This window comes from Ranitomeya variabilis, chromosome 1 (assembly GCF_051348905.1).
Source record: "Ranitomeya variabilis isolate aRanVar5 chromosome 1, aRanVar5.hap1, whole genome shotgun sequence".
Classification (NCBI taxonomy): domain Eukaryota; kingdom Metazoa; phylum Chordata; class Amphibia; order Anura; family Dendrobatidae; genus Ranitomeya; species Ranitomeya variabilis.
The window spans coordinates 8,452,310-8,479,634 of record NC_135232.1 but is presented as its reverse complement, the minus strand read 5'-3'; the positions used below and the strand labels follow the sequence as shown (position 1 = coordinate 8,479,634).

At 45.7% G+C, this 27,325-nt stretch overlaps 1 protein-coding gene across 1 annotated transcript in view; it reads right to left on the bottom strand.

The window, feature by feature from the left end:
- The window catches only part of LOC143802112 (uncharacterized), a 98,185-nt gene that overhangs the window by 16,945 nt on the left and 53,915 nt on the right, over window positions 1-27,325 (bottom strand). Inside the window, exon 2 of the mRNA XM_077281303.1 lies at window positions 16,487-16,615. Within this exon, the coding sequence (XP_077137418.1) occupies window positions 16,487-16,615 (129 nt within the window). The remainder of the gene's footprint in view (window positions 1-16,486; window positions 16,616-27,325) is intronic.

Here is a 27,325-nt window from a genome sequence, read left to right as displayed (position 1 = left end):
CCAACCGCCCCCACCTACCATAAGAACTGCTGCATTAGGCCCTGGGGCCTTGGCTGGGGGGTTCTTCTGCTTCTCTGGACAGTAGGTGCTGATATGACCAGTCTGTTTGCAGAAAAATGACTAGCGAAGGTCGGTGGTAGGTCTGGTGCTGTTGGCAATGGGGACAGGGCCTCTGGTGTGTCGGCTGGCAGAGGTACTGGCGTTGTTTGCAGGCTTACCCCCTCTCCAGCTGGCAGTGACTGGCTTCTGCACTTCCAATTTATGGTTGGCCACATAGGCATCGGCAATCTGCGCTGCTTTACCCACGTCTTTGGGCTCTCGGTCCATCACGAACTGTCACACATCAGCTGGGCACAGATATAGAAATTGGTCTTTGATCATCAGGTCTCCCAGCTGCTTAAAGGTGGTCACTGGCAGTCCTTGGACCCACTGGTTAAAATGGGTCCTGAGTCCATGTACCACATCGCTATAACCATCGTGTGGGCCATGTTAGAGGTTCCGGAACTTTCTACGGTAAACCTCAGGTGTAAGCTGGTACTTGGTTATCAGGGCCTGCTTGATGGCCTCATAATCTTCATCTTGGTCTGGTGGGAGAGAAGCAAACGCCTCCAGAGCTTTGCCTTTTAGCCCTGGGGTCAGGTATTGGGCCCATTGGTTCCCAAGCAGCCGCTACTGTCTGCAAGCTTTCTCAAAAGCCCGCAGAAAAGTGTCCAAGTCCCTGTCCTTTTCCATCACAGGAAAGTGCTCTTCGTCGGGGTTTAGGGGTCTGAGCTCTGTTGGGCTCGCCGCTGGACTGGGACGACCTCAACCCCTGGAGTCGGGCTAAGTCCAGCCGGTGCTCCGGCTCCGCTTGCCGCTCAGCTCGGGCCTCCTGCTGGTATTACTGGATCAGCCTCAGACGTCCCTCACGGTCGTCAGAGGGTAGTTGTTCCAAGGCCGCCTGCAGGTGGGGGTCCAATCCACCCTGGTTGCTAGTAGGGTCGGCATTCAGTGGTTGGAACTCGGCAGCAGAACCATTTTTCGCTGGTGCTGGCTTCTGAGTCCGCTTGGCTCTGAGACCGGGCTTGGTCTGCTTCAAATTGCACCAGTTCTGTGACCAATTGAGCCTTTGTTTTGCCATGGGGGTCCAGGCCGTGGGATGTGCATGCTCCATCAAGAGTGTCCTTCTTCTGCTGGGTGTACCAGGCTTCTCCTTTTGCCTCCATCATTGCCAAATAAAAGATAGGATAGAAAAACAAAGAGAAAGGGAGGGAGTAATCGCAAGTACACGCAATTGTCTCAGGACTAGTAAACACTGAGCTTGTTCTCCAAAACTTTTTTGCGCCAAGTCCTCGCAAGAACTGCACAAATTTTTAGTGAAAGGAATGATTGATCAAACCAGATCACTAATGCTCTATTATCCCACTGCTCTGCCAACTAAATGTCGCGGTTAACTGGGAGGATACCTTTATCATCCCCACCACTCACACCTATTTGTCATGAACTGTGGTTGTTTGGTTGCCCCTGCTTCTTTCTGAAGGGGATTTATCCATATCCCACTTCCCAGTTCCTGTTTGGAACTTGCAGCTCTCTGGCACCCCCTTACCTTCAGGTCAGACCAGGTACTGCATCTAGGATAATTAGTCACCAGAAAGGCTGCCTTCTATGTACTGGCCATTGGGCACGCTGCAGCGAGGGCGATATAACTACTCCCACTCAGGCAGGAACAATAATTATCAACGCCGCCAGTGGCTACAAAGACTACCAACCGCACAGGATAAATCTGCTGCCACCAACTCCGATTTCTTAATTATTAACTTGTCCGGAGCCAACTCAGATTAGTAGCGTTATTCACTTCACTACTCTACGTTATAGAGCAAGGAGAGACAAGCTAGTAATTTTATATTTTACTTCAAAAGAGGTAGGCAGTGTTTACAGAAGTTTAAAAAGTATTATAAAGAAGACAAGTCTCGTATGTACAATACAATTACAAATTAAATGGGATTAAAGTTGAAAAGAACACTTACATTTCGTTCAGATAATTTCAGATCTCATGGCCGACTGTGTGCTGTGGAGGAGGGGACACATCTTGATGCATGGCACTTATCTGAATAGCAGGTAGACCCCGGATGAAGTCACGTAAAGACTGCTGCTTCGCTCACTTATTTCCTAGCCTAAGACCCAGGCACTCCCCCTGTGGTGACCTCACTTAGAAGCTGAAACATCCCCTTTACTTAGGCATAAAAATGGTTGCCATAACTCTATCTCGCTGTATGAATCTCGTATACAAAAGACACAATGATCAGGATGTCCCCACATCAGGGGGATTATTTTAAGTGTAAACATGGTGTAATTACATGACCCGCTTATGGAGAAACTCGGTCTTTGCCCTCGTTGAGTTTAGCTTCTATCGGTTTCAGTGAGTTATAGATCCCTCGATGGACATCTGGAATATGTAATCCTTATATCTCTAGCCCTGATCGGTGCCACTTTATATAACCTTAAATGAACAATAGAAGCTCATGCTTTCTATATCAGTTTTAGCCTGTATCCAATGGGAGGGGGGAATGAGGAGTGTAGGGAGACCTGCCAGCTGCAGTACGGAGCCATATAAATTCTTGAGGAAGGAGGGAAATGAGGGTTTTAGGGTTGCACCCAGGCAGAGGGAGAAAGAGTGGCTCAGAATTCCAGCCTTGTGTTAGCAGGCAGGGAAAACTGCAGCTGAGAGCTCTATGTGTAAGTGAAGTAATCAGAACTTTCCTATTTCCTGACAGGTTGCATTATTCTATATGTGTGTGGGAAGCTGCATTATACTTTATGTGTGTTTGGGGGCTGCATTATACTCTATGTGTGTGTGAGAGGGCTGCATGATACTCTATATGTAGGGGGTTGCATTACTCTCTACATGTGGGGGGGCTGTATTATACTCTATGTGTGTGTCAGTTGGCTGCATTATACTCTGTGTGTTTTTTGGGGGCTGCATTATTCTATGTGTGTTGGGGCTGCATTAAACTCTGTGTGTAGGGCTGCATCATACTCTGCGTGTGTGGCTGCATTATACTTTATGTGTGTGTTGGGGGCTGCAATATACTCTGTGTTTGGGGGCTGCATTATACTCTGTGTATGTGGGGGCTACATTATACTCTATATGTAGGGGGCTGCATTATACTCTGTGTATGCGGGGGCTGTATTTTACTCTGTGTGTGAGGGGGCTGCATGACACTATATGTAGGAGGATGCATTATACGCTGTGTATGTGAGCAGCTGCATTATACTCTGTGTGTGATGCGGCTGCATTATAGTCTATGTGTGGGGGCTGCATTATATTTTGTGTGTTGGGGCTGCATTAAACTCTGTGTGTGTGGGGGCTGCATTATACTCTGTGTATGACTGCATGATACTCTGTGTGTGGGGTGGACAAATTATACTCTGTGTGTATTGGGGCTGCATTATACTCTATGTGTGGGGGGCTGTATTATACTGTGCGTGTGGCTTCATTATACGCTAAGTGTGTGTGAGGGGCTGCATTATAATTTATGTGTGGTCGGGGCTGCATTATACTCTGTGTGTGGCTGCATTATACTCTATGTGTGTGGAGGGGGCTGTATTATACTCTGTGTGTTGGGGCTGCTTTGTACTCTGTGTGTGTGGGGGCTGCATTATACTCTGTGTGTGGCTGCATTATACTCTATGTGTGTGGAGGGGGCTGTATTATACTCTGTGTGTTGGGGCTGCTTTGTACTCTGTGTGTGGGGGGGCTGCATTAAACTTTGTGTGTGGCTGCATTATACCCATAGTATAATGCAACCACACACACATAGAGTATAATGCAGCCACACACAGAGTTTAATGCATCCTCCACACACAGAGTACAAAGCAGCCCCAACACACAGAGTATAATACAGCCCCCTCCAGACACATAGAGTATAATGCAGCCACACACAGAGTATAATGCAGCCCCGACCACACATAAAGTATAATGCAGCCCCTCACACACACTTAGCGTATAATGAAGCCACACGCACAGTATAATACAGCCCCCCACACATAGAGTATAATGCAGCCCCAATACACACAGAGTATAATTTGTCCACCTGTTGTGAATTTGGTTTTGGGCTCCCCCGGTGGTCACTGGTGGTACTGGACTTGTCTTCACTTCTCTGTTCACCTGTTTCCTCCAGGATATGGGAGTTTCCTATTTAACCTTGCTGCTCAGTCATTGCCTTGCCGGTCATCAATGTAACCAGAGCCCTCTGTTGCATGTTCCTGCTTCTAGTCTTCTGATCAGCTAAGTTGGACTTTTGTCCTGAGTTCTATTTTGCATTTTTGTTCCAGTTCACAGTTATGGTATATTGCTGTAGCTGGAAGCTCTTGTGAGCTGAAATTACCACTCCAGTCTCATGAGTTGAGACTTGAGTTTAAAGTAATTTCAGGATGGTTTTGTAAATAGGGTTTTCAGCTGACCGTGAAGTTCCCTTTCTTATTTTCCTACTATCTAGTAAGTGGACCTCGCTTTGCTGAACCTGCCTTCATACTACGTATGTCTTTTCCCTCTGAACTCACCGTCAATACATGTGGGGGGCTTCTGTCACCTTTTTGGGGAATTTCTACTTGAGGTAAGCCAGGCCTGTTTTTCCTCTGCCAGGGTTAGTTAGTCCTCCGGCTGGCGCTGGGCGTCTAGGGATACGTAGGCACGCTACCCGGCCACTGTTAGTTGTGCGGTAGGTTTAGCTCACGGTCAGCTCTAGTTTCCATCATCCAAGAGCTAGTCCTGATTTATGCGTTTCTGTAGTTCTCTTGTCATTGAGAACCATGACAGTATGACCGGCCATGTGTTAAAACTATTGGCAGAAGAAAGGAGTGAAAGAGAAGTCTGCAAATTTTTTTTTTTTTTTTTTTTCTGAGCTTGCTCAATAGTTGGCTCTTTAGCATTTCTGCTTAAATTGCAGCCTTTGTCTCTCTCTCTCCTTCTAATGGATCCTCAGAGTTTAGCTACAGGTTTGAATAATCTTACTATGAAGGTTCAAAATTTACAGGATTTTGTTATTCATGCTCCTGTATCGGAACCTAGAATTCCTTTACCTGAATTTTTCTCCGGGGATAGATCTCGTTTTCAGAATTTCAAAAATAATTGTAAGTTGTTTCTGTCTTTGAGATCTCGCTCCGCTGGAGACCCCGCACAGCAGGTCAGGATTGTAATTTCCTTACTGCGGGGTGACCCTCAGGATTGGGCATTTGCATTGGCGCCAGGGGATCCTGCGTTGCTCAATGTGGATGCGTTTTTTCTGGCTTTGGGGTTGCTTTATGAGGAACCTAATTCAGAGATTCAGGCTGAAAAAGCCTTGATGGCCCTGTCTCAAGGGCAAGAGGAAGCTGAAATATACTGCCAAAAATTTCGCAAATGGTCTGTGCTTACTCAGTGGAATGAGTGTGCCTTGGCGGCGAATTTCAGAGAGGGTCTCTCTGATGCCATTAAAGATATTATGGTGGGGTTCCCTGTGCCTACAGGTCTGAATGAGTCCATGACAATGGCTATTCAGATTGATCGGCGTTTGCGGGAGCGCAAACCTGTGCACCATTTGGCGGTGTCTCCTGAGAAGGCGCCAGAGAATATGCAATGTGATAGAATTCTGTCCAGAAACGAACGGCAGAATTTTAGGCGAAAAAATGGGTTGTGCTTCTATTGTGGTGATTCAACTCATGTTATATCAGCATGCTCTAAACGTACAAGAAAAGTTGATAAGTCTATTTCAATTGGCACTTTGCAGTCTAAGTTTATTTTATCTGTGACCTTGATTTGTTCTTTGTCGTCAATTACCGCGGACGCCTATGTCGACTCTGGCGCCGCTTTGAGTCTTATGGATTGGTCCTTTGCCAGGCGCTGTGGGTTTAATTTAGAGCCTCTGGAAGTTCCTATACCTCTGAAGGGTATTGACTCTACGCCATTGGCTAGTAATAAACCACAATACTGGACACAAGTGACTATGCGTATGAATCCGGACCATCAGGAGACGATTCGCTTCCTTGTGTTGTACAATCTACATGATGTTCTGGTACTTGGATTGCCATGGCTGCAGGCCCATAATCCAGTCCTTGACTGGAAAGCAATGTCTGTGTTAAGCTGGGGATGTCAGGGGGCTCATGGAGACGTACCTTTGGTTTCCATTTCGTCATCTATTCCCTCTGAGATTCCGGAATTTTTGTCTGATTATCGTGATGTTTTTGAGGAGCCCAGGGCTTGGTTCACTACCTCCTCACAGAGATTGCGATTGTACCATAGATCTGATTCCGGGCAGTAAATTTCCAAAGGGTCGTTTATTTAATCTATCTGTGCCTGAACATGCTGCTATGCGAGAATATATTAAGGAGTCCCTGGAAAAGGGACATATTCGTCCATCTTCCTCTCCCTTAGGAGCCGTTTTTTTCTTTGTATCTAAAAAAGATGGCTCTTTGAGGCCGTGTATTGATTATCGACTCTTGAATAAAATCACAGTCAAATATCAGTATCCTCTGCCACTGCTGACTGATCTGTTTGCTTGAATAAAGGGGGCTAAGTGGTTCTCTAAGATTGATCTCCGTGGGGCGTATAATTTGGTGCGAATTAAGCAGGGGGATGAGTGGAAAACCGCATTTAATACGCCCGAGGGCCACTTTGAGTATCTAGTAATGCCTTTTGGTCTTTCAAATGCCCCTTCAGTTTTTCAGTCCTTTATGCATGACATTTTCCGTGAATACCTGGATAAATTTATGATTGTGTATCTGGATGATATTTTGATTTTTTCGGATGACTGGGACTCTCATGTCCAACAGGTCAGGAGGGTTTTTCAGGTTTTGCGGTCTAACTCCTTGTGTGTGAAGGGTTCTAAGTGTGTTTTTGGGGTTCAAAAAATTTCTTTTTTGGGGTACATTTTTTCCCCCTCGTCCATTGAGATGGACCCTGTCAAGGTTCGGGCTATTTGTGATTGGACGCAGCCTTCTTCTCTTAAAAGCCTTCAGAAATTTTTAGGCTTTGCTAATTTTTATCGTCGATTTATTACTGGTTTTTCTGATGTTGCTAAACCTTTGACTGATCTGACCAAGAAGGGTGCTGATGTTGCTGATTGGTCCCCTGCCGCTGTGGAGGCCTTTCGGGAGCTTAAGCGCCGCTTTTCCTCTGCCCCTGTGTTGCGTCAGCCTGATGTTACTCTTCCTTTTCAGGTTGAGGTTGACGCTTCCGAGATCGGAGCGGGGGCAGTTTTGTCGCAGAAAAGTTCCGACTGCTCCGTGATGAGACCTTGTGCTTTCTTTTCTCGAAAGTTTTCGCCTGCTGAATGAAATTATGATGTTGGTAATCGGGAGCTTTTGGCTATGAAGTGGGCTTTTGAGGAGTGGCGTCATTGGCTCGAGGGGGCCAGACATCAGGTGGTGGTATTAACCGATCACAAGAATTTGATTTATCTTGAGTCTGCCAGGCGCCTGAATCCTAGACAGGTGCGCTGGTCGTTGTTTTTCTCTCGGTTTAATTTTGTGGTTTCATATCTACCGGGTACTAAAAATGTGAAGGCGGATGCCCTTTCTAGGAGTTTCGAGCCTGATTCCCCTGGTGATTCTGAACCTAACAGTATTCTTAAGGATGGTGTAATATTGTCTGCTGTCTCCCCGGACCTGCGACGGGCCTTGCAGGAGTTTCAGGCGGATAAACCTGATCGATGCCCGCCTGGTAGACTGTTTGTTCCCGATGATTGGACCAATAGAGTTATCTCGGAGGTTCATTCTTCGGCGTTGGCAGGTCATCCTGGAATCTTTGGTACCAGGGATTTGGTGGCTAGGTCCTTCTGGTGGCCTTCCCTGTCTCGAGATGTACGAGTTTTTGTGCAGTCTTGTGATGTTTGTGCTCGGGCCAAGCCTTGTTGTTCTCGGGCCAGTGGATTGTTGTTATCCTTGCCTATTCCGAAGAGGCCTTGGACCCACATCTCTATGGATTTTATTTCTGATCTCCCTGTTTCTCAGAAAATGTCTGTCATCTGGGTGGTATGTGACCGTTTCTCTAAGATGGTTCATTTGGTTCCCTTGCCTAAATTGCCTTCCTCATCCGAGTTGGTTCCTCTGTTTTTTCAGAATGTGGTTCGCTTGCATGGCATTCCGGAGAATATCGTTTCTGACAGGGGGACCCAGTTCGTGTCTAGATTTTGGCGGGCGTTCTGTGCTAGGATGGGCATTGATTTGTCGTTTTCATCTGCGTTCCATCCCCAGACTAATGGCCAGACCGAACGAACTAATCAGACATTGGAGACTTATTTGAGGTGTTTTGTGTCTGCGGATCAGGATGACTGGGTTGCCTTTTTGCCGTTGGCGGAGTTCGCCCTCAATAATCGGGCCAGTTCTGCCACTTTGGTTTCTCCATTTTTTTGCAATTCGGGGTTTCATCCTCGTTTTTCTTCTGGTCAGGTGGAGTCTTCGGACTGTCCTGGAGTGGATGCTGTGGTGGATAGGTTGCATCGGATTTGGGGGCAGGTGATGGACAATTTGGAGTTGTCTCAGAAGAAGACTCAGCGTTTTGCCAACCGTCGTCGTCGTGTTGGTCCTCATCTTCGTGTTGGGGACTTGGTGTGGTTGTCTTCCCGTTTTGTCCCTATGAGGGTTTCTTCCCCTAAGTTTAAGCCTCGGTTCATCGGCCCGTATAAGATTTTGGAGATTCTTTCTTTCTAACTCTCTTAATCTCCTGGCTCTTACTGAAACCTGGATCCAGCAGTCAGACACCACCGCTGCTGCTGCTCTCTCATTTGGTGGACTACACTTTTCTCATACCCCAAGATCAGACAACAGAGCAGGTGGAGGCGTTGGTCTGCTCCTTTCACCCAAATGTACCTTCCAAGTTATCCCCCAAGTACCCTCACTTGTATTCCCTTCCTTTGAGGTCCATGCTGTCAGACTCTACGTCCCCTTCTCCATGCGAGTGGCGGTGGTGTATCGTCCTCCCGGCCCCTCTCACCAGTTCCTGGATCATTTTGCCACCTGGCTTCCACACTTTCTCTCTTATGACACCCCCACCCTCATCATGGGTGATTTCAATATCCCAATTGCTTCTCCCCTCTCCCCATCTGCTTCTCACCTTTTATCTCTAACCTCCTCTTTCGGCCTCTCGCAGCATACTAACTCTCCAACACATGATGATGGAAACTCCCTTGATTTGGTCTTCTCCCGGCTTTGCTCACTGGATGATTTCACAAACTCCCCTCTCCCGCTCTCTGACCACAACCTTCTTTCATTCTCTATCAAGAACTGCCATCCCGCTCAGGTCACCCCCACTTTCCACACTTATAGAAACATACAGGCCATTAACACCCAGAAACTTATGAAGAACTTGCAGTCTTCATTGGCCCCAATCTCATCCATCTCTTGTCCTAATTCTGCTCTGAAGCATTACAATGAAACCCTGCAAAGTGCCCTGGATGAAGCTGCACCTCCTATACATAGAACAACTCGGCACAGACGGCGACAACCGTGGCACACGCTGCAAACACGTTTCCTGCAGCGGTGCTCCAGGTGCGCCGAACGTCTGTGGAGAAAATCTAATCTGCCCGAAGATTTCATCCATTATAAGTTCATGTTAAAAACATACAACTCTGCCCTTCACCTCTCCAAACAAACCTATTTCAACACCCTCATCACCTCGCTGTCCAATAACCCTAAACGTCTCTTTGACACTTTCCGGTCCCTACTCAACCCAAGAGAGCAGGCCCCAACCACAGATCTCCGCGCTGACGATCTGGCCATTTACTTCAAAGAAAAAATTGACCACATTCGACAGGAAATCATTTCCCAATCTCTTCATACCAAGCACTGTCCTCCCTCCCCCACTGCATCTAGTTCACTCTCTGACTTTGAACCAGTTACAGAAGAAGAAGTAAGCAGGCTCCTTGCATCTTCTCGCCCGACCACTTGCACCAGCGACCCCATTCCGTCGCATCTCCTCCAGTCCCTTTCCCCGGCTGTCACCTCTCACCTAACAAAAATATTCAACCTTTCCCTCACTTCCGGTATTTTTCCCTCCTCATTTAAGCATGCCATCATACATCCACTACTTAAAAAGCCCTCCCTCGATCAAAATTGTGCCGCTAATTATAGACCTGTCTCTAATCTTCCCTTCATCTCTAAACTCTTGGAACGCCTGGTCCACTCCCGTCTTACCCGCTATCTCTCAGATAATTCTCTTCTCGACCCTCTTCAATCTGGTTTCCGCTCTTTACACTCTACTGAAACTGCCCTCACTAAAGTCTCTAATGACCTACTAACAGCTAAATCTAATGGTCACTATTCCATGCTAATTCTCTTGGATCTCTCCGCAGCATTCGACACTGTGGATCATCAGCTCCTCCTCACTATGCTCCGCTCCATCGGCCTCAAGGACACCGTTCTCTCTTGGTTCTCCTCCTATCTCTCTGGCCGATCCTTCACTGTTTGTTTTGCTGGTTCCTCCTCCTCTCACCTTCCCCTTACTGTTGGGGTTCCTCAAGGATCAGTCCTAGGCCCCCTCCTCTTCTCTTTGTATACTGCCCCTATTGGACAAACAATCAGTAGATTTGGTTTCCAGTACCATCTCTATGCTGACGACACCCAATTATATACCTCTTCTCCTGTTATCACGCCGACCTTTTTAGAAAACACCAGTGATTGTCTTACCGCTGTCTCTAACATCATGTCCTCCCTCTATCTGAAACTGAACCTGTCAAAAACTGAACTCCTCGTGTTCTCTCCCTCTACAAACCTACCTTTGCCCGACATTGCCATCTCTGTGTGCGGTTCCACCATTACTCCAAAGCAACATGCCCGCTGCCTTGGAGTCATCCTTGATTCCGAGCTTTCATTCACCCCCCACATCCGATCACTGGCTCGCTCTTCTTATCTGCATCTCAAAAACATTTCCAGAATTCGCCCTTTTCTTACTTTCGACTCTGCAAAAACTCTTACTGTCTCACTTATTCATTCTCGTCTGGACTATTGTAACTCTCTACTAATTGGCCTACCTTTTACCAGACTCTCCCCGCTCCAATCTGTCCTGAATGCTGCTGCCAGGATCATATTCCTCGCCAACCGTTACACCGATGCCTCTACCTTGTGCCAGTCATTACACTGGCTACCCATCCAATCCAGAATCCAGTACAAAACTACTACCCTCATCCACAAAGCACTCCATGGCTCAGCACCACCCTACATCTCCTCTCTGGTCTCAGTCTACCAACCTACCCGTGCCCTCCGCTCTGCTAATGACCTCAGGTTAGCATCCTCAATAATCAGAACCTCCCACTCCCGTCTCCAAGACTTTACACGTGCGGCGCCGATTCTTTGGAATGCACTACCTAGGTTAATACAATTAATCCCCAATCCCCACAGTTTTAAGCGTGCCCTAAAAACTCATTTGTTCAGATTGGCCTACCGCCTCAACGCATTAACCTAATTATCCCTGTGTGGCCTATTAATAAAAAAACAACAACATAATCACGTTCCTCCATCATGTTCTCATACACTTTATGCAGTTAATAGCCTCTGTGTCTGTACTGTTACATACTTAGGCAGTTAACTGGTTCATGCAGCTTTACATGAACACCCGAGCCTTACACTATGGCTGGTCCAAATAACTAAAGCAATTGTTACCATCCACCTCTCGTGTCTCCCCTTTTCCTCATAGATTGTAAGCTTGCGAGCAGGGCCCTCATTCCTACTGGTATCTGTTTTGAACTGTGATTTCTGTTATGCTGTAATGTCTATTGTCTGTATAAGTCCCCTCTATAAGTTGTAAAGCGCTGCGGAATATGTTGGCGCTATATAAATAAAATTATTATTATTATTATTATTATTATTCTTAACCCTGTGTCCTTTCGATTAGAACTCCCTGCATCTTTTTCTATTCATAATGTCTTCCATCGGTCATTATTGCGCAGGTATGAGGTACCTGTTGTGCCTTCCGTTGAGCCACCTGCTCCGGTGTTGGTTGAGGGTGAGTTGGAGTACGTCGTGGAGAAGATCTTGGACTCCCGTGTTTCCAGACGGATACTTCAGTATTTGGTCAAGTGGAAGGGTTACGGTCAGGAGGATAATTCTTGGGTGACAGCCTCTGATGTTCATGCCTCTGATTTGGTCTGTGCCTTTCATAGGGCTCATCCTGATCGCCCCGGTGGTTCTTGTGAGGGTTCGGTGCCACCTCCTTAATGGGGGGGTACTGTTGTGAATTTGGTTTTGGGCTCCCCCGGTGGTCACTGGTGGTACTGGACTTGTCTTCACTTCTCTGTTCACCTGTTTCCTCCAGGATATGGGAGTTTCCTATTTAACCTTGCTGCTCAGTCATTGCCTTGCCGGTCATCAATGTAACCAGAGCCCTCTGTTGCATGTTCCTGCTTCTAGTCTTCTGATCAGCTAAGTTGGACTTTTGTCCTGAGTTCTATTTTGCATTTTTGTTCCAGTTCACAGTTATGGTATATTGCTGTAGCTGGAAGCTCTTGTGAGCTGAAATTACCACTCCAGTCTCATGAGTTGAGACTTGAGTTTAAAGTAATTTCAGGATGGTTTTGTAAATAGGGTTTTCAGCTGACCGTGAAGTTCCCTTTCTTATTTTCCTACTATCTAGTAAGTGGACCTCGCTTTGCTGAACCTGCCTTCATACTACGTATGTCTTTTCCCTCTGAACTCACCGTCAATACATGTGGGGGGCTTCTGTCACCTTTTTGGGGAATTTCTACTTGAGGTAAGCCAGGCCTGTTTTTCCTCTGCCAGGGTTAGTTAGTCCTCCGGCTGGCGCTGGGCGTCTAGGGATACGTAGGCACGCTACCCGGCCACTGTTAGTTGTGCGGTAGGTTTAGCTCACGGTCAGCTCTAGTTTCCATCATCCAAGAGCTAGTCCTGATTTATGCGTTTCTGTAGTTCTCTTGTCATTGAGAACCATGACATCCACCCCACACACAGAGTATCATGCAGTCATACACAGAGTATAATGCAGCCCCCACACACAGAGTATAATGCAGCCCACCACATACACAGTGTGTGGTGGGGACTGTATTATACTCTGTGTGTGGCTGCATTGAGCTCTATATGTGTGGGGGCTGCATTATACTCTGTGTGTGGTGGAGACTGTATTATACTCTGCATGTGGCTACATTATGCTCTGTGTGTGTGGGACTGCATTAAACTCTATGTGTGTGTCATGGCTGTATTATTCTCTGTGCGGGGCTACTTTGTACTCTATGTGTGGGGGTTACATTATACTCTGTGTGTGGCTGCGTTATACTGTATGGAGGACTATAGGGAGTGCATTATACTATAGGGAGAATATGGGGAGCGTATTTATACTGTATGGAGGACTATGGGGTGCATTATACAATATGTAGGACTATGGGTGCATTATAGTAAACAAGCAAAATGCTGCCTATTCATCAAGTGATTGGATTGTTTATGCCAGAACAAAAATCATTGTTCTTCTCAGCACATCACCTGGAGAAAACTGCAGATATGCTGATGATAACATGATACTGCATGGGGACAGATTTATCTATTAGTGATCGTTCTGTCCCCATCTTTGTTCCTCAGCCAGTGTAAAGAGACTGGGAAACAAGCGTTGAACGACTTCAATATTGTCGATCATGCTCGTTTAACAGCCTGAACTCAGCGCATGTGAATACAACCAAAATGTTTCTGTGTGATGGCGCAATATGTGAGTATTTAGGGCCCTACTTTAAACTTTTGCCCAGGGCCCCACTTTGTCTAAAACCATGGCCCTGACTTCATCTTATATTTGGGATGTGGTTGTGGTCAGAATCAGCTGACTACATTTCTCCTCATGTTACAAAGTAGTCAGTCGTTGTCATGTAAAGCAATTCTGAGAAACCCCAGAGAAAGTGTCGCTGTTCTAGGAGGATTTTCCTGATATTTTCTTGATCATAAACAGCTGACAACACAGGAAAGGATCTCATTGTAGAAAGTCGTCAGTCAGAAAAGAGTACAGAAAACATTTCACAGGCATCAGATCTACCATGAATGTCGTGGAGACGTCATCAAGAAGGAAATGTGGCACAATAGTGACATTACTTAAAAATGGACGTCCCTCAAAAATTCCTGGTTGTGTCCTGCATGTGATAACAATTTCCTATATTCTTCATATGTCCGGCCTGTGGGGTTGGGGGGCAAGACAGAAGCCTTTGTTACATATAAGAAACATCCAGACCCAGCTATGTGTTGCCAAATCTTCATTACATCTGCCAAAAGCATGTGGGACATGATTTAATGTCTGATGAGTCCAAGGTGGAACTTGCTATCTATTATCCAAAAGGAATATTTTTCGCAAAGTCAACACAGCGTATCAAGAAAGATCATTATACCCACAGTGAGGCAAGGTGGAGGCAGCATTGTGCTTTAAAGCCTTTTGTCAGCACCTGGAACTAGGGTTTAGACAAGGGGCAGGGAATTATGGACAGACCAAATTTCAGACAATTTTACATCAGAACCTTACAGTCTTTGCTAAAAAGCTGAAGATGAAGGGAAATTTCACCTTTTGATTGACAATGAACCTAAGTAACGTCCAAGTCATCAAAAGAATGGTTTCTCCAGAAGAAGATGGAAGTTGTGCAATGGCCAAGACCTGAACCCAACGGACAATCTGTGGCGACCTGAAGATGGCGCTGTACACAGAAGATGGCCCCGCAATCTGACAGATATGAAGCTGCTGTAAGGAGGAGCCGCAAAGATCGCCAATTTCAGATGTGTGGCGCTAATAGACCCGAATACTTCCAGAAATTCACAGGGGACTGCAGGAACGTGTTAGTGTAAAGCTGTGCAGATTTATTCAACTGCAATGTTTCAGCTCTTTGTTTTTCTTCTTCCACCTGAAACCATTTCAGTATAGTTTTCTATTGCATTGTACAGATTACGTGCGACCTTACAAGAGGGAATGATCTGAAATTACTCTTCTTAGTAGGATATTTCGTTTTAGATGACAAAAACTGACATTTCAACAAGGTTGTGTAGACTTTTTATTTCTACTTTTATTATACTTTAAATTGAGAAATGCCTTTAAGAAGAATGTGAATGATGAAAAGATAAATGAAACGTTAGATTTTTATAAAAATTTCCATAATGAACAAATAATATCAGACACATAAATGGAGAAGAAGGTGAGCGATAAAACCACCCCTATAGAAACTGCACATAATATTAAATTGTGGTAGTAATATACAGTATATCTCTTCATTGAAAATGGATGCAGAGAAAGAAGAGAGTGGAGAGAGAACTCTGCGCATGACATTCACAGAGGTTTCCCATCCGGCTTAGTCAGAGGACTTTCCCCCTCCACTGTGTCTGTACTCTAGCGAGTGCAAATTGCTCCCTCATCTCTTGCTTTTCCTTATACATTATTTTAGGCTCTTTCATATCTCTGCTTTGAAAATGGAAGAATATGAATCAGTTGGTGCCAGTAGTTAATATTATGTGCAATGTCCGTTCTGTGGATTTATTGCTCTCCAGTTATGTGTGTGACCTTGTAGGTTCATTCATTGATTTCTAATGACATTTCCATAATTGTATCTATCTCCCCAGCTCTCGCAGTCTTTGTGTTCCTGGCCTATCTTGTGCATGTATATATTATTGTATTTAGGACACTGATGTGGATTTTAGTCTATAAATATTTTCAAACTGATCTCATTACATAAGTCACACGCACTTATAAAACTAACACTTGTTAGGGGTCGAGTTCCCGCCTCTGCACAGGGGGAATCTCAGGCCATCTCCGCTGTGGTCTCCCATTCTTCTCCTGCCGCAGTGGAGGCTGCTCAGCGGAGGCATCGGTTCCAGCGTCTCGCTCAGTTTGAATCTGTGCAAAGGGTTACTGCTGCTTTTCCTGCTTCTGCCATTGAAGCAAGTGCTGGGCAGCGGCAAGCAGACGCTTTTGGGACTAAGTCCTGCTTTTTCCCTTCTGAGCATGCCCAGAGTAAGATCTCTCATTGGAGATTGAGGGTCACATGCTCAGATACTGCAGCAAGACCCATTGGTTCTCCAGGAAGGTCCTGAAGGTGCTCAGACTCTGCGGCAGCTTCTCATTGGTCCTTCTAGGAAGGTCTTGTTCGTGCTTCAGCTATAAAAGGCTCGCATGGCCGCACGGCCATGCGCTAGTATCAATCCAAACATGTGCTTTGCGCCAGTGTGGTTATGTGTGAATGTATTCAGGGACCCGGCTGAAATAAGCCCCTAGAATACCGGCACCTCCGGGGAGGAAATTGCATGTTTGCATAACCACTGACTGCTATCAGTTCGGCTGTTAGCCTGTGCTCCTGTGAGTCTAACAAGGCGCAGTGCTTTCCTTTCACGGCTACTCTGTGAAGTAACAGAGCTAGTCTATATCGCCAAACAGTGCCACCATTAGCTAGCAGCAGGTTCCTCCTGCACGGTAGACCCCGGGCTGCGAACGCACCAATTATAATAAACATCTATATTTACCCAGTGCGTTCCGCTAGCCCTAACACACTGATCTGCAGCACTGCAATACCTGTCCTGAGTCGCTCCACCGGCCCGGTCGCTTGTTCTGATGGTTCCCTTCTTGTTTTTGGTGGGTTTAGTCCATTGATGTTCTCATACATAACATCCCCATACTCCGCATCATTCTCCTCTAAGTCATCTGAAAGCAAAAAGGAAAAATTCTCATGTACAAATCTAATCGGGAATGTGATCTAAATATTGGCGTCTGCTCAGGAGTCAGACGCTTTTTGGGTTTGGTCTATATAAAAGAGGTTACAGAAACTTTATATAAAGTGTAAGTTGGTGGCAGAGATGTGGACTATCCATTCACTTCTCTGTGTTCTGTGCTGGAAATCTCATCCTCGGGACAAGCTATGACACAACCAAACTCTGCCCAATGATAGGTCAAGCCCAAACTGATAAGATGAGGTACAACCAAGCAAACTCCATCTCATCACAAGCTGCACCCAAGCTATCCCTGCCCCATCACAGGAGACACCCAATAAACCCTGCCCCATAACATACCCCACCCAAACATGCTCATCCAATGACAAGGCATGTCCGTCCAAACTCTGCCCTATCACAGGACACACTCAATAAACCCTGCCCCATAACATACCACACCCAAACATGCTCATCCAATGATAAGGCATATCCAAACTCTGCCCCAGAACATACCACACCCAAACATGCTCATTAGTGATGAGCGAGCACTAAAATGCTCGGGTGCTCGTTGCTCGGGTCGAGCAGATTGGAATACTCGGGTACTCGGCCAGAACAACGAGCCCAATGTAAGTCTATGGGAGACCTGAGAATTTTTACCGCGATCCCCCGGGGTCCTTTTAAGGTCTAAAAACGTCTGAAAATGATGAAAACACTGCTCAGATGACACAGGGACCTCATGGGGATCGCCCCTGGAAGCATTCTTGACTCCTAGGTCACAGCTTTAAACAATTTTTTCCGAGATTCATGCCATTATTCCCGGTGCCACAAAAGACACACTAAAACGAAACCAAAACGGATTTAGCTGGGAAATATGTCAAGGTACGTCCTTTGCAGGTTAATGACTTGCCTGTAAGGCCAAATTAACCCCAGACCGAAAATTTCCTCCCCCACTTAGGCTTAGTTCAGACGCAGCGTTTTTGAAACGGTTTTCAACTTTAATATTGCTTTCACCCACTACAAATGTATTCACTGGGAAATGTCATTGTAACATGTGACCCCCCTAGCTGGCCATGTGGTGTGTGACACATAAGCAGACCCATCTTGTTTCATTCATGAATAAGCGACTCTTAAAGTCACAAAGCCTATTTTTATTGGTGCATCAGGCGGCATTAATCTTCTTAAAGGGCCATTATTAAACAGTGGGTCTCCTAAGCTGTTGTAGTCTACGCTGTGAATGGATGAGCTGCCAAGAATTACGACGCACCACATTACCCCTGTCATAAGATGTCCAGGAGGGCTTCCTGAAAATGTGTTGCATTGAATTCAAGGCCTGCCCTGCGGCCAATTCATATGCACCCCAATAAGCCTTTGAACCCACATACTGGATGGGCCCATGAAAATCCACTTCACGATATTCATTTTGTGTTCCATACTCCTTTGTTTTACACATTGGCAGCAAGGCCAGTCCTGCTGCATAGTCAGTCATATGCACCCCATTAGACCTTGGAACCCACATACTGGATGGGCCCAGGAAAATCCACTCGTATTTTTTAATGGTATGATGGTACCCTCTTTGCAGAATTATTTACAGGAGAATTTGGCAATTTTATTTGCCATGTTTTTAACACTAAGGCTCAGATACGACTTTAAAGAAGGCTAATACTTGCAATACAACGCAATTTTATTTCAAAGTACAACATTCAAGGAATAGTATGATTGAATAGTATGGGTGCGTACAATTTTGTATAAGTACTTAACATACAAAGGTAATTAAGTACATATAAGGATTACATAAATATAGTGATTACATATATATGAAGATTAACTACATACAGTATAGTTAGATCATCACCAAGAGGCTTTTAAACATCATCCATCGGGAATATCAGAGAAACAACACCAAGACAGAGAACCCCTGGGAGATTACCTACACTGCATGGGCGTCCCCAATTATGCAGGTATCAGCACACTGTACATGTACAGGTGCCCCAGTTTTTGCATCTCTTTTCTCTAGTCTTATATAGTGATTTACACTATGTAGTAACTCTAGTTTCACCCAGCCCTTCAAGTGGCCACTTTCAAGGTTGTATGAAACTGAGATATTATGGAGTCATCAGACGAGGAGCCATAAACTCCTAGAATATAAAAGCCACATGCATTTAGATCAAACCGCCACAGGCGGAGTTTCAGTAAACCTTAATGTTTTACAATGACAAACCACAAATACAGTGGGGCAAAAAAGTATTTAGTCAGTCAGCAATAGTGCAAGTTCCACCACTTAAAAAGATGAGAGGCGTCTGTAATTTACATCATAGGTAGACTTCAACTATGGGAGACAAACTGAGAAAAAAAAATCCAGAAAATCACATTGTCTGTTTTTTTATCATTTTATTTGCATTTTATGGTGGAAAATAAGTATTTGGTCAGAAACAAAATTTCATCTCAATACTTTGTAAAATATCCTTTGTTGGCAATGACAGAGGTCAAATGTTTTCTGTAAGTCTTCACAAGGTTGCCACACACTGTTGTTGGTATTTTGGCCCATTCCTCCATGCAGATCTCCTCTAGAGCAGTAATGTTTTTTGCTTTTCGCTTGGCAACACGGACTTTCAACTCCCTCCAAAGGTTTTCTATAGGGTTGAGATCTGGAGACTAGCTAGGCCACTCCAGGACCTTGAAATGCTTCTTACGAAGCCACTCCTTCGTTGCCCTGGCGGTGTGCTTTGGATCATTGTCATGTTGAAAGACCCAGCCACGTTTCAACTTCAATGCCCTTGCTGATAGAAGGAGGTTTGCACTCAAAATCTCACGATACATGGCCCCATTCATTCTTTCATGTACCCGGATCAGTCGTCCTGGCCCCTTTGCAGAGAAACAGCCCCAAAGCATGATGTTTCCACCACCATGCTTTACAGTAGGTATGGTGTTTGATGGATGCAACTCAGTATTCTTTTTCCTCCAAACACGACAAGTTGTGTTTCTACCAAACAGTCCCAGTTTGGTTTCATCAGACCATAGGACATTCTCCAAAAACTCCTCTGGATCATCCAAATGCTCTCTAGCAAACTTCAGACGGGCCCGGACATGTACTGGCTTAAGCAGTGGGACACGTCTGGCACTGCAGGATTTGAGTCCATGGTGGCGTAGTGTGTTACTTATGGTAGGCCTTGTTACATTGGTCCCAGCTCTCTGCAGTTCATTCACTAGGTCCCCCCGCGTGGTTCTGGGATTTTTGCTCACCGTTCTTGTGATCATTCTGACCCCACGGGGTGGGATTTTGCGTGGAGCCCCAGATCGAGGGAGATTATGAGTGGTCTTGAATGTCTTCCATTTTCTAATTATTGCTCCCACTGTTGATTTCTTCACTCCAAGCTGGTTGGCTATTGCAGATTCAGTCTTCCCAGCCTGGTGCAGGGCTACAATTTTGTTTCTGGTGTCCTTTGACAGCTCTTTGGTCTTCACCATAGTGGAGTTTGGAGTCAGACTGTTTGAGGGTGTGCACAGGTGTCTTTTTATACTGATAACAAGTTTAAACAGGTGCCATTACTACAGGTAATGAGTGGAGGACAGAGGAGACTCTTAAAGAAGAAGTTACAGGTCTGTGAGAGCCAGAAATCTTGATTGTTTGTTTCTGACCAAATACTTATTTTCCACCATAATCTGCAAATAAAATGATAAAAAACAGACAATGTGATTTTCTGGATTTTTTTTTCTCAGTTTGTCTCCCATAGTTGAGGTCTAACTATGATGTAAATTACAGACGCCTCTCATCTTTTTAAGTGGTGGAACTTGCACTATTGCTGACTGACTAAATACTTTTTTGCCCCACTGTATATAGAGGCTTAGAACTATTTGTGAAGTGAATAAACCAACATTTCTCAAGATTGTTTAACTATGAGCATTGTCTCTGACATCTGTAAATGTTTTACAAGAAGGGCTGCTATGTAATTGTCCGAATGCATTCGGTGTACAGTATTTTAATCTGGATTCCAAATCACCATTTGTATATTTGCCATTTGTACATTTGATGCAGCCAAAGTTATCGCTCTCAAGGAGAGAAACTAATATAGTGGACAAAGACATATTTGTAATGAACTACTGAGCCAAACTAACATCATTGCATTTTCAAATTTATATGAAGTGTTTTGTGTCCAATGTGAGCAACCAGGCAACACAAAAAGGAGCTTTTCAAGTGAGCTCTTTAAGGTACACAAATGTTATGAAGTCTTTGCCAACAAGGATGTGGTTTCACCAATGTGGGGTACCTTTTTTAAAAATAGACTAGTGCCATCACAGCCCCCCTTGCTCAAAATTCTGTGGCCTATAACAGTACAGAACACGTTCACCCAGGTAATGTTGTCAGAGATAAGGAAGAGACATTGCAGGAAATCTAGTTAAGAAGTAGGCCCAATATAGGGGTGTGGGTCTGTAATAATTATAGGGGATAACTCAGGAGACTCTTTGCGTGGAACAAGACAACTACAGGACACAGTTTTATAAGTGGTAAAGTCTATATTATCACACGGTGATTCAAGCAGGTGCAGAGAGAAACTCAAGTCCACAACACTTGGTGCAAATAATAAACGCAGCTTAGCAGTCTATAGGAAACTTCAGAGGAAAATGCAATCACACAGAAAGTCTATGAAGCACAGTTATTCTTGAGGATACTTGACACAAATAAGTCCTTGCTTAGTCCAGACACAGATAGATATGCTTATAAGGCAGTTCAAATCATATCTTAGCTCAACCAGGGAGGTCAGGTTCTTGCAGATCAGAAACAGCTTACATGTCCAGCAAATGCAGATGGAAGTAAACACTAGCAGCAGATGAAGGAGGATTACTGGAACTGGTGTATGCAGCAGGAACTCAGAGCAGAGTAGCAGGATAACCCCACAGGTTCACAGGAGCAGGTGTATAGCCAGGGAGTAACCAGAGGTCAGGAGCTGGATGCAAGGCAGAATACTCTAGCACAGACTGAAGGCTGGGGTGGAGTTTTATAGCAGGAAGACACAGTGCACATGAGACCAAAGACGCCATCTTGGAAAAGGGCAGTAATGCACAAAAAGGTAATAAAAAATGTTCAGAGTCCTGACAGGGTCTTTGAGAGTTGTAATGGAGGGCATGAGTTGACAAACAATTCCCCAATGGGGGGTACTTTTTAAAAAAATATACTATTGTACTATTGCCATCACAGCCCCTCTTGCCCAACATTCACCGGCCCATATCAGTACAGAACACGTTCACCCAGGTCATGTAGTCAGAGATAAGAAGGGGACATTGCAGGAAACCGAGTTAACAAGTAGGCCCAATGTAGGAATGTGGGTCTCTGAGACTTGTAATAGAGTGCATGAGCTGACAAACAATTCCCCAATGGGGGGTATCTTTTTTAATAAATAAAGTAGTGCCTTCACAAACCCCTTGCCCCAAATTCAGTGGCCTATAACAGTACAGATCACATTAACCCTGGTGATCTAGTGGCAGGTAAGGAAGAGACATTGCAGGAGGCAGAGTTAAGAAGTAGGCCCAATGTAGGGGTGTGGTTCTCTGAGACTTGTAATGGAGGGCATGAGCTGACAAACAATTCCCCAGTGGGGGGTATCTTTTTTAATAAATAAAATAGTGCCACCACAACCCCCTTACCCTTACCCAAACTTCACCGGCCTATAACAGTACAGAGCACGTTCACCCTAGTCATCTAGTGGTTCTAGATGATGATGAGGAGGATAAGAACAAACAGAACAAATCTGGAAGCGTATACACATGTGTGGTTGTGAAGAGGTGCACGAGAATACACCTCCCCAAAACACAGAATGTATTTGAGGTTATGTTTTGCTGTTTTCACTTGTTGGTGTACAGAAGTCTTTCCCAATCCAGCCCTTGTTCATTTTGATATGAGTCAGCCTGTCAGCATTTTCAGTTGACAGGCGGATGCGCTCATCTGGTATAATTCCACCAGTGGCACTAAAAACCAGCTCTGACAGAACGCTAGCAGCAGGGCAGGCCAGGACCTCCAAGGTGTAGAGAGCCAGTTCATGCCACGTGTCCAGCTTGGAAACACAATAATTAAAAGGCACAGAGGAATCACGGAGGACGTTTGCATGATCTGCAAGGTACTTCCTCACCATCTTCCCAAACATTGCACTTCTTGTGGCAGCACCCCTTGCTTCTGTGCCATCACGATGGGAGTGTCTGAGAAAACTGTCCCAGAACTTTGCCATTGTTCCCATGCCTGAGCTGGATTGTACTTCTGTCTCACTCGCTTGGAGTCCTTGGTTGTACAACAAACTCTGACGTCTGCTGCCAGCGTTCTCACATGGGAATTTTCTAAGTAATTCTGCTACAAGGGCCCTCTGGTACTGCAGCATTTTAGTACACCTCTCAGCCTCTGGCAGAAGATATAGAAAGTTCTCCTTGTAGCGTGGGTCTAGAAGTGTCACCAAACAGTAATGAGTGTCACCCAAAATTTTTAAAATGCGAGGGTCACCTGAAATGCAGCGCAACATAAAGTCAGCCATGTGTGCCAGACTGCTAACAGGCAAGACTTCCGTGTCCTCACCAACAGGATGGCTGACCATGCTGTCCTTCTCCTCCTCATCCTTCTCCCTGTCCTCAGGCCATCCCCGCTGAACAGACAGTACAATAGCTGTGCTTGTAGTACCGTCTATAGCACATGAAAGTAACTTCTGTTCTTCCTCCTCCTCATTGCCTACCAATCCACGTTGGAAGACATGAGGCTGGGCTGAGTGTGATCCCCCTGAATTGTCCCTTGCTCCATGTCCTCGTGCTCTGCCTGCAATGCATCATCTTTAATTGTGAGCAGAGAGTTTTTCAGAATGCTGAGAAGCGGGATGGTGACGCTAATTATGGCGTCATCGCCGCTCACCATCTTGGTGCAGTGCTCAAAGTTTTGGATAATGGAGGATGTCTGACATCCATGTCCACTCCTAAGGTCTTATGTGTGGAGTCTGAACTGAATACCAACGGCCTTGTTGATGTTGGTAGTCAACAACTGCCCTCTTCTGCTCACAAATCCTTTCCAACATATGCAGCGTATAGTTCCAGCGCGTGGGGGCATCACACACCAGTCGGTAAGCCAGAAGCTGCAAACGCTGCTGAAGCACGGCAAGGGAGGCTGAACTATAGTTGACTTTCTAAAATGGGCAGACAGACAGAGTACTTTCACTAGCAGATCTGTCAGCTCTGGGTAGCTTTTCAGAAAACGTTGAACCACGAGGTTAAGCATGTGGGCCAAGCAAGGTACGTGTGTGAGCTCACTTTGCCTCAGAGCCGCCACCTGATTACGGCCATTGTCACACACGACCATGCCTGGCTGTAGGTTCAGCGGTGTCATCCAAATATCTGACTGCTCTTTCAGCGCTCTCCACAACTCTTCTGCATTGTGCGGTTTATCACCTATGCAGATTAGCTTCAGCACAGCCTGTTGCCGCTTGGCTGAGGCAGTGCTGCAGTGCTTTCAGCTTCTGACTGATGTGTTGATTTCAGAGATGGAGAATGAAGAGGAGGAGGTGCAGGAGCTGTAGACTATGGGGGTAACCCTGATTGATGTAGGGCCAGCAATCCTCGGTGTGGGGATGATGTATTCCATCCCAAGGTCCGACTGGATCCCGGCTTCCACTTTATTAACCCTGTGTGCCGTCAGTGAGATGTACCGTCCCTGCCCACAAGCACTTGTCCACTTGTCTGTGGTTAGGTGGACTTTCCCTGTAACAGCATTGTTGAGGGCATGGGTAATGTTGTGGTGCACATGCTGGTGTAATGCTGGAACGGCACACTGGGAGAAATAGTGGCGACTGGGGACCGAGTACCTTGGGACGGCCGCCGCCACCAGGTTGTGGAAAGCTTCTGTCTCAACGAGCCTAAAAGGCAACATTTCGAGCGCAAGCAGAAGAGAAATGTTAGAATTTAGGACTGTGGCCTGTGGGGCATTGGCTGGGTATTTTCGCTTGCGTTCCAGGCTGAAGGCTGTGCTGGGACAAGGACGTGGACGGGCTTGATGATGGTGCTGCTTGAATGTGGGCAACAACAGGTGCAGGGCTAGAGGCATCTTCACATGCACAGTGGACTGAGGATGGGCTTCTATGCAAAACAGTGGAAGAAGCAGTGGTGTCACCTGCAGACAGTGGTCCTGGAGCCTGGGGTTAGGCCCACAAAGTCAGGTGCTTTGCTGCCATGTGTGTTATGATCCTTGTGGCAAGGATCGCAAGTCTGACTAGCTAAGTAACTAACAGACGACTAGCTCTGGGGCAGTGGTAACTGAATTGACCGCAACCTGATCCTATCCGCACACAACTATAGGTAGCCGTGGAACGTTACCTGAAAATCCTAGACGTCTCTTCACGGCCTGAGAAACTGACTATTCCTAGAGGGAAAGAAAGTCCTCACTTGCCTCAGTGAAATGACCCCAAAGATATAGAATAGCCCCCCACAAATATTAATGGTGAGTTAAGGGGAAAGCACAAACGCAGAGATGAAAATAGATTTAGCAAATGAGGCCCGCTAACACTAGATAGCAGAAAAAATAGGAAGGGAACTGTGCGGTCAATTAAAATCCCTATTCAAAATATCCACGCAGAGATTGCTCGAGCCCCCGCACCAACTAACGGTGCGGGGGAAGCAACTCCGTACCCCAGAGCTTACCAGCAGCAAGAAATCACATATTAGCAAGCTGGACTAAACTCATCATACACAGAAATCATATTGCAGACTGATGAGCAAAAAATAATCAAACAGAACTTAGCTTCTCCTGAAGAGACTGAAAACGAAGATAATCAGGAGTAATCAGAATAGCACTGAATACATCGACAGCCGGCAACAAGTGAAAGTGAAGCAGAGCTAAATAGGAACCTCCCCAGTGAATAACGAGGCAGCTGATCCAGCCACAGACCCGCAGGATAACAAACAAAGCCACCAGGGGGAGCCCAAAAACAAAAGTCACACAATACCACCTGTGACCACAAGAGGGAGCCTGAAAACAGAGTTCACAACACATGTGCCTGATCATGCTGGTGATGGTCAGGCTGGTTGTTTTGCTACCCCTGGTGATGCAGGCATGGCAGGTGCTGCAAATGGCCTGTTTGGGCTTATCGGAAGAGTCTTTAAAAAAATAACCAGACTCGGGAAGGTCTAACAGTTGGAATGGCAAATTCACTCATGTTGGTGTTACTGGGAGCGGATGCATGCCTTCTGTCTGTGGCCACCACACTGCTTCTTTCTGCCTGTTGGGGGGATACGCCTCCTTCCCCATTTGTGCTGCTGTCCTCGCTATACATGTCCTCCTGCCAGGTTGGGTCAGTCACTATGTCATCCACCACCTCGTCTTCCACATCCGCATGCTGCTCCTCCTCCTGACTTTCTGGCAATTGTGTCTCATCATCGTCCACCTCTTGTGACACTTTCCCACCATCACCTTCGTGTGACCGGGGCTGGTCAAAGGTTTGGGCAGCTTTACATGCGATCTCATTTTTCCCCACTTCAAGTTGACCGGCAGAGATTTCTGAATGTTGAAATGGAAAACTGAACAGCTCTTCGGAGTGTCCAAGTGTGGGATCAATTGTCTCACGGCACTCGGCATGGTGGGAGGAAGAAGGATCAGGGTGAGGAATATCCAGGCCACACTCACGGCTACTCAGGATTGACCGTGTATAAGAGAAGGTGGTGGCTAAGTGACTGGAAGCATTATCCGCTATCCAACCAACAACCGTTTCACACTGCTCTGGCTTCAATAGTGGTGTGCTGCATTCCCCTAGAAACTCAGACAGGAAGGTCGAGCGAGAAGATGTGGGTCTGTGTTGTGGCCCACTTTCACCTTGGCCACGGCCTCGTCCTCTGGATGCACCATCAGCATCACACCCACTTCCCCATCCCTTGCCCCTTGTCTTGCCCATTTTAAATGGACTACTGCACTATTTCAAATGCTCAACACAAATGTCTTTATTAGTAGCGAAATAATATGTGATCAGTATGCCTGCAAATCTGCGATTTTTCAAACCCAAACACCAGGCAGGCTTCAGCCTGACCTAACAGACTGTATTCAATTTTTTTTTTTTAAAGTTATTTTATGCAAAATAGCGCTGTATAGGATTTGAGTATCTCACTGGCCTCTGATGCCAAAACTTGGAGCAGAGATATATGACGGCTGTAAAAGAAACACCACACCGGCAAATCAATTGCCTTCCAATTTTATTTTATGCTAAATAGCGCTGTATAGAATTTGAGTATCAGACAGCTAAAAAAAGTACACCGGCCTCCAATGCCCAAAGTTGGAGCAGAGATATGTGATGCCTTTTTCAGTGAATTTAAAACACCAAAAAAAAGGGGGCACAAGGGTAGCACACACAACTATGCTACTTATGCCTGACAAACTATCACTTTTCAACAGGCCTCAGTCTGACAGAACAGACTGTATATATATATATATTTTTTTTTTTTTTTGAGGGGGGGGGGGATTTTTTGAAAAAAAGAAAAAAAAAAGGTATATAGACAGTAAATAAGCTGCAGCAGGCAGTTATGGAGCTTTGGGAAGGATGCAGTGGGAGCAATGGACGCACATACAGTGCCTGCAGACCTTGCACTGATGTGGATATGCTGTGCCCTGCCTACCTAGCGCTGCAATATCGGGACCCACGAATTAGCTATAAAAAGGACTGTTGGTTTCTGAGGAGTTGTGGATGTAAGAGTTGCAGAC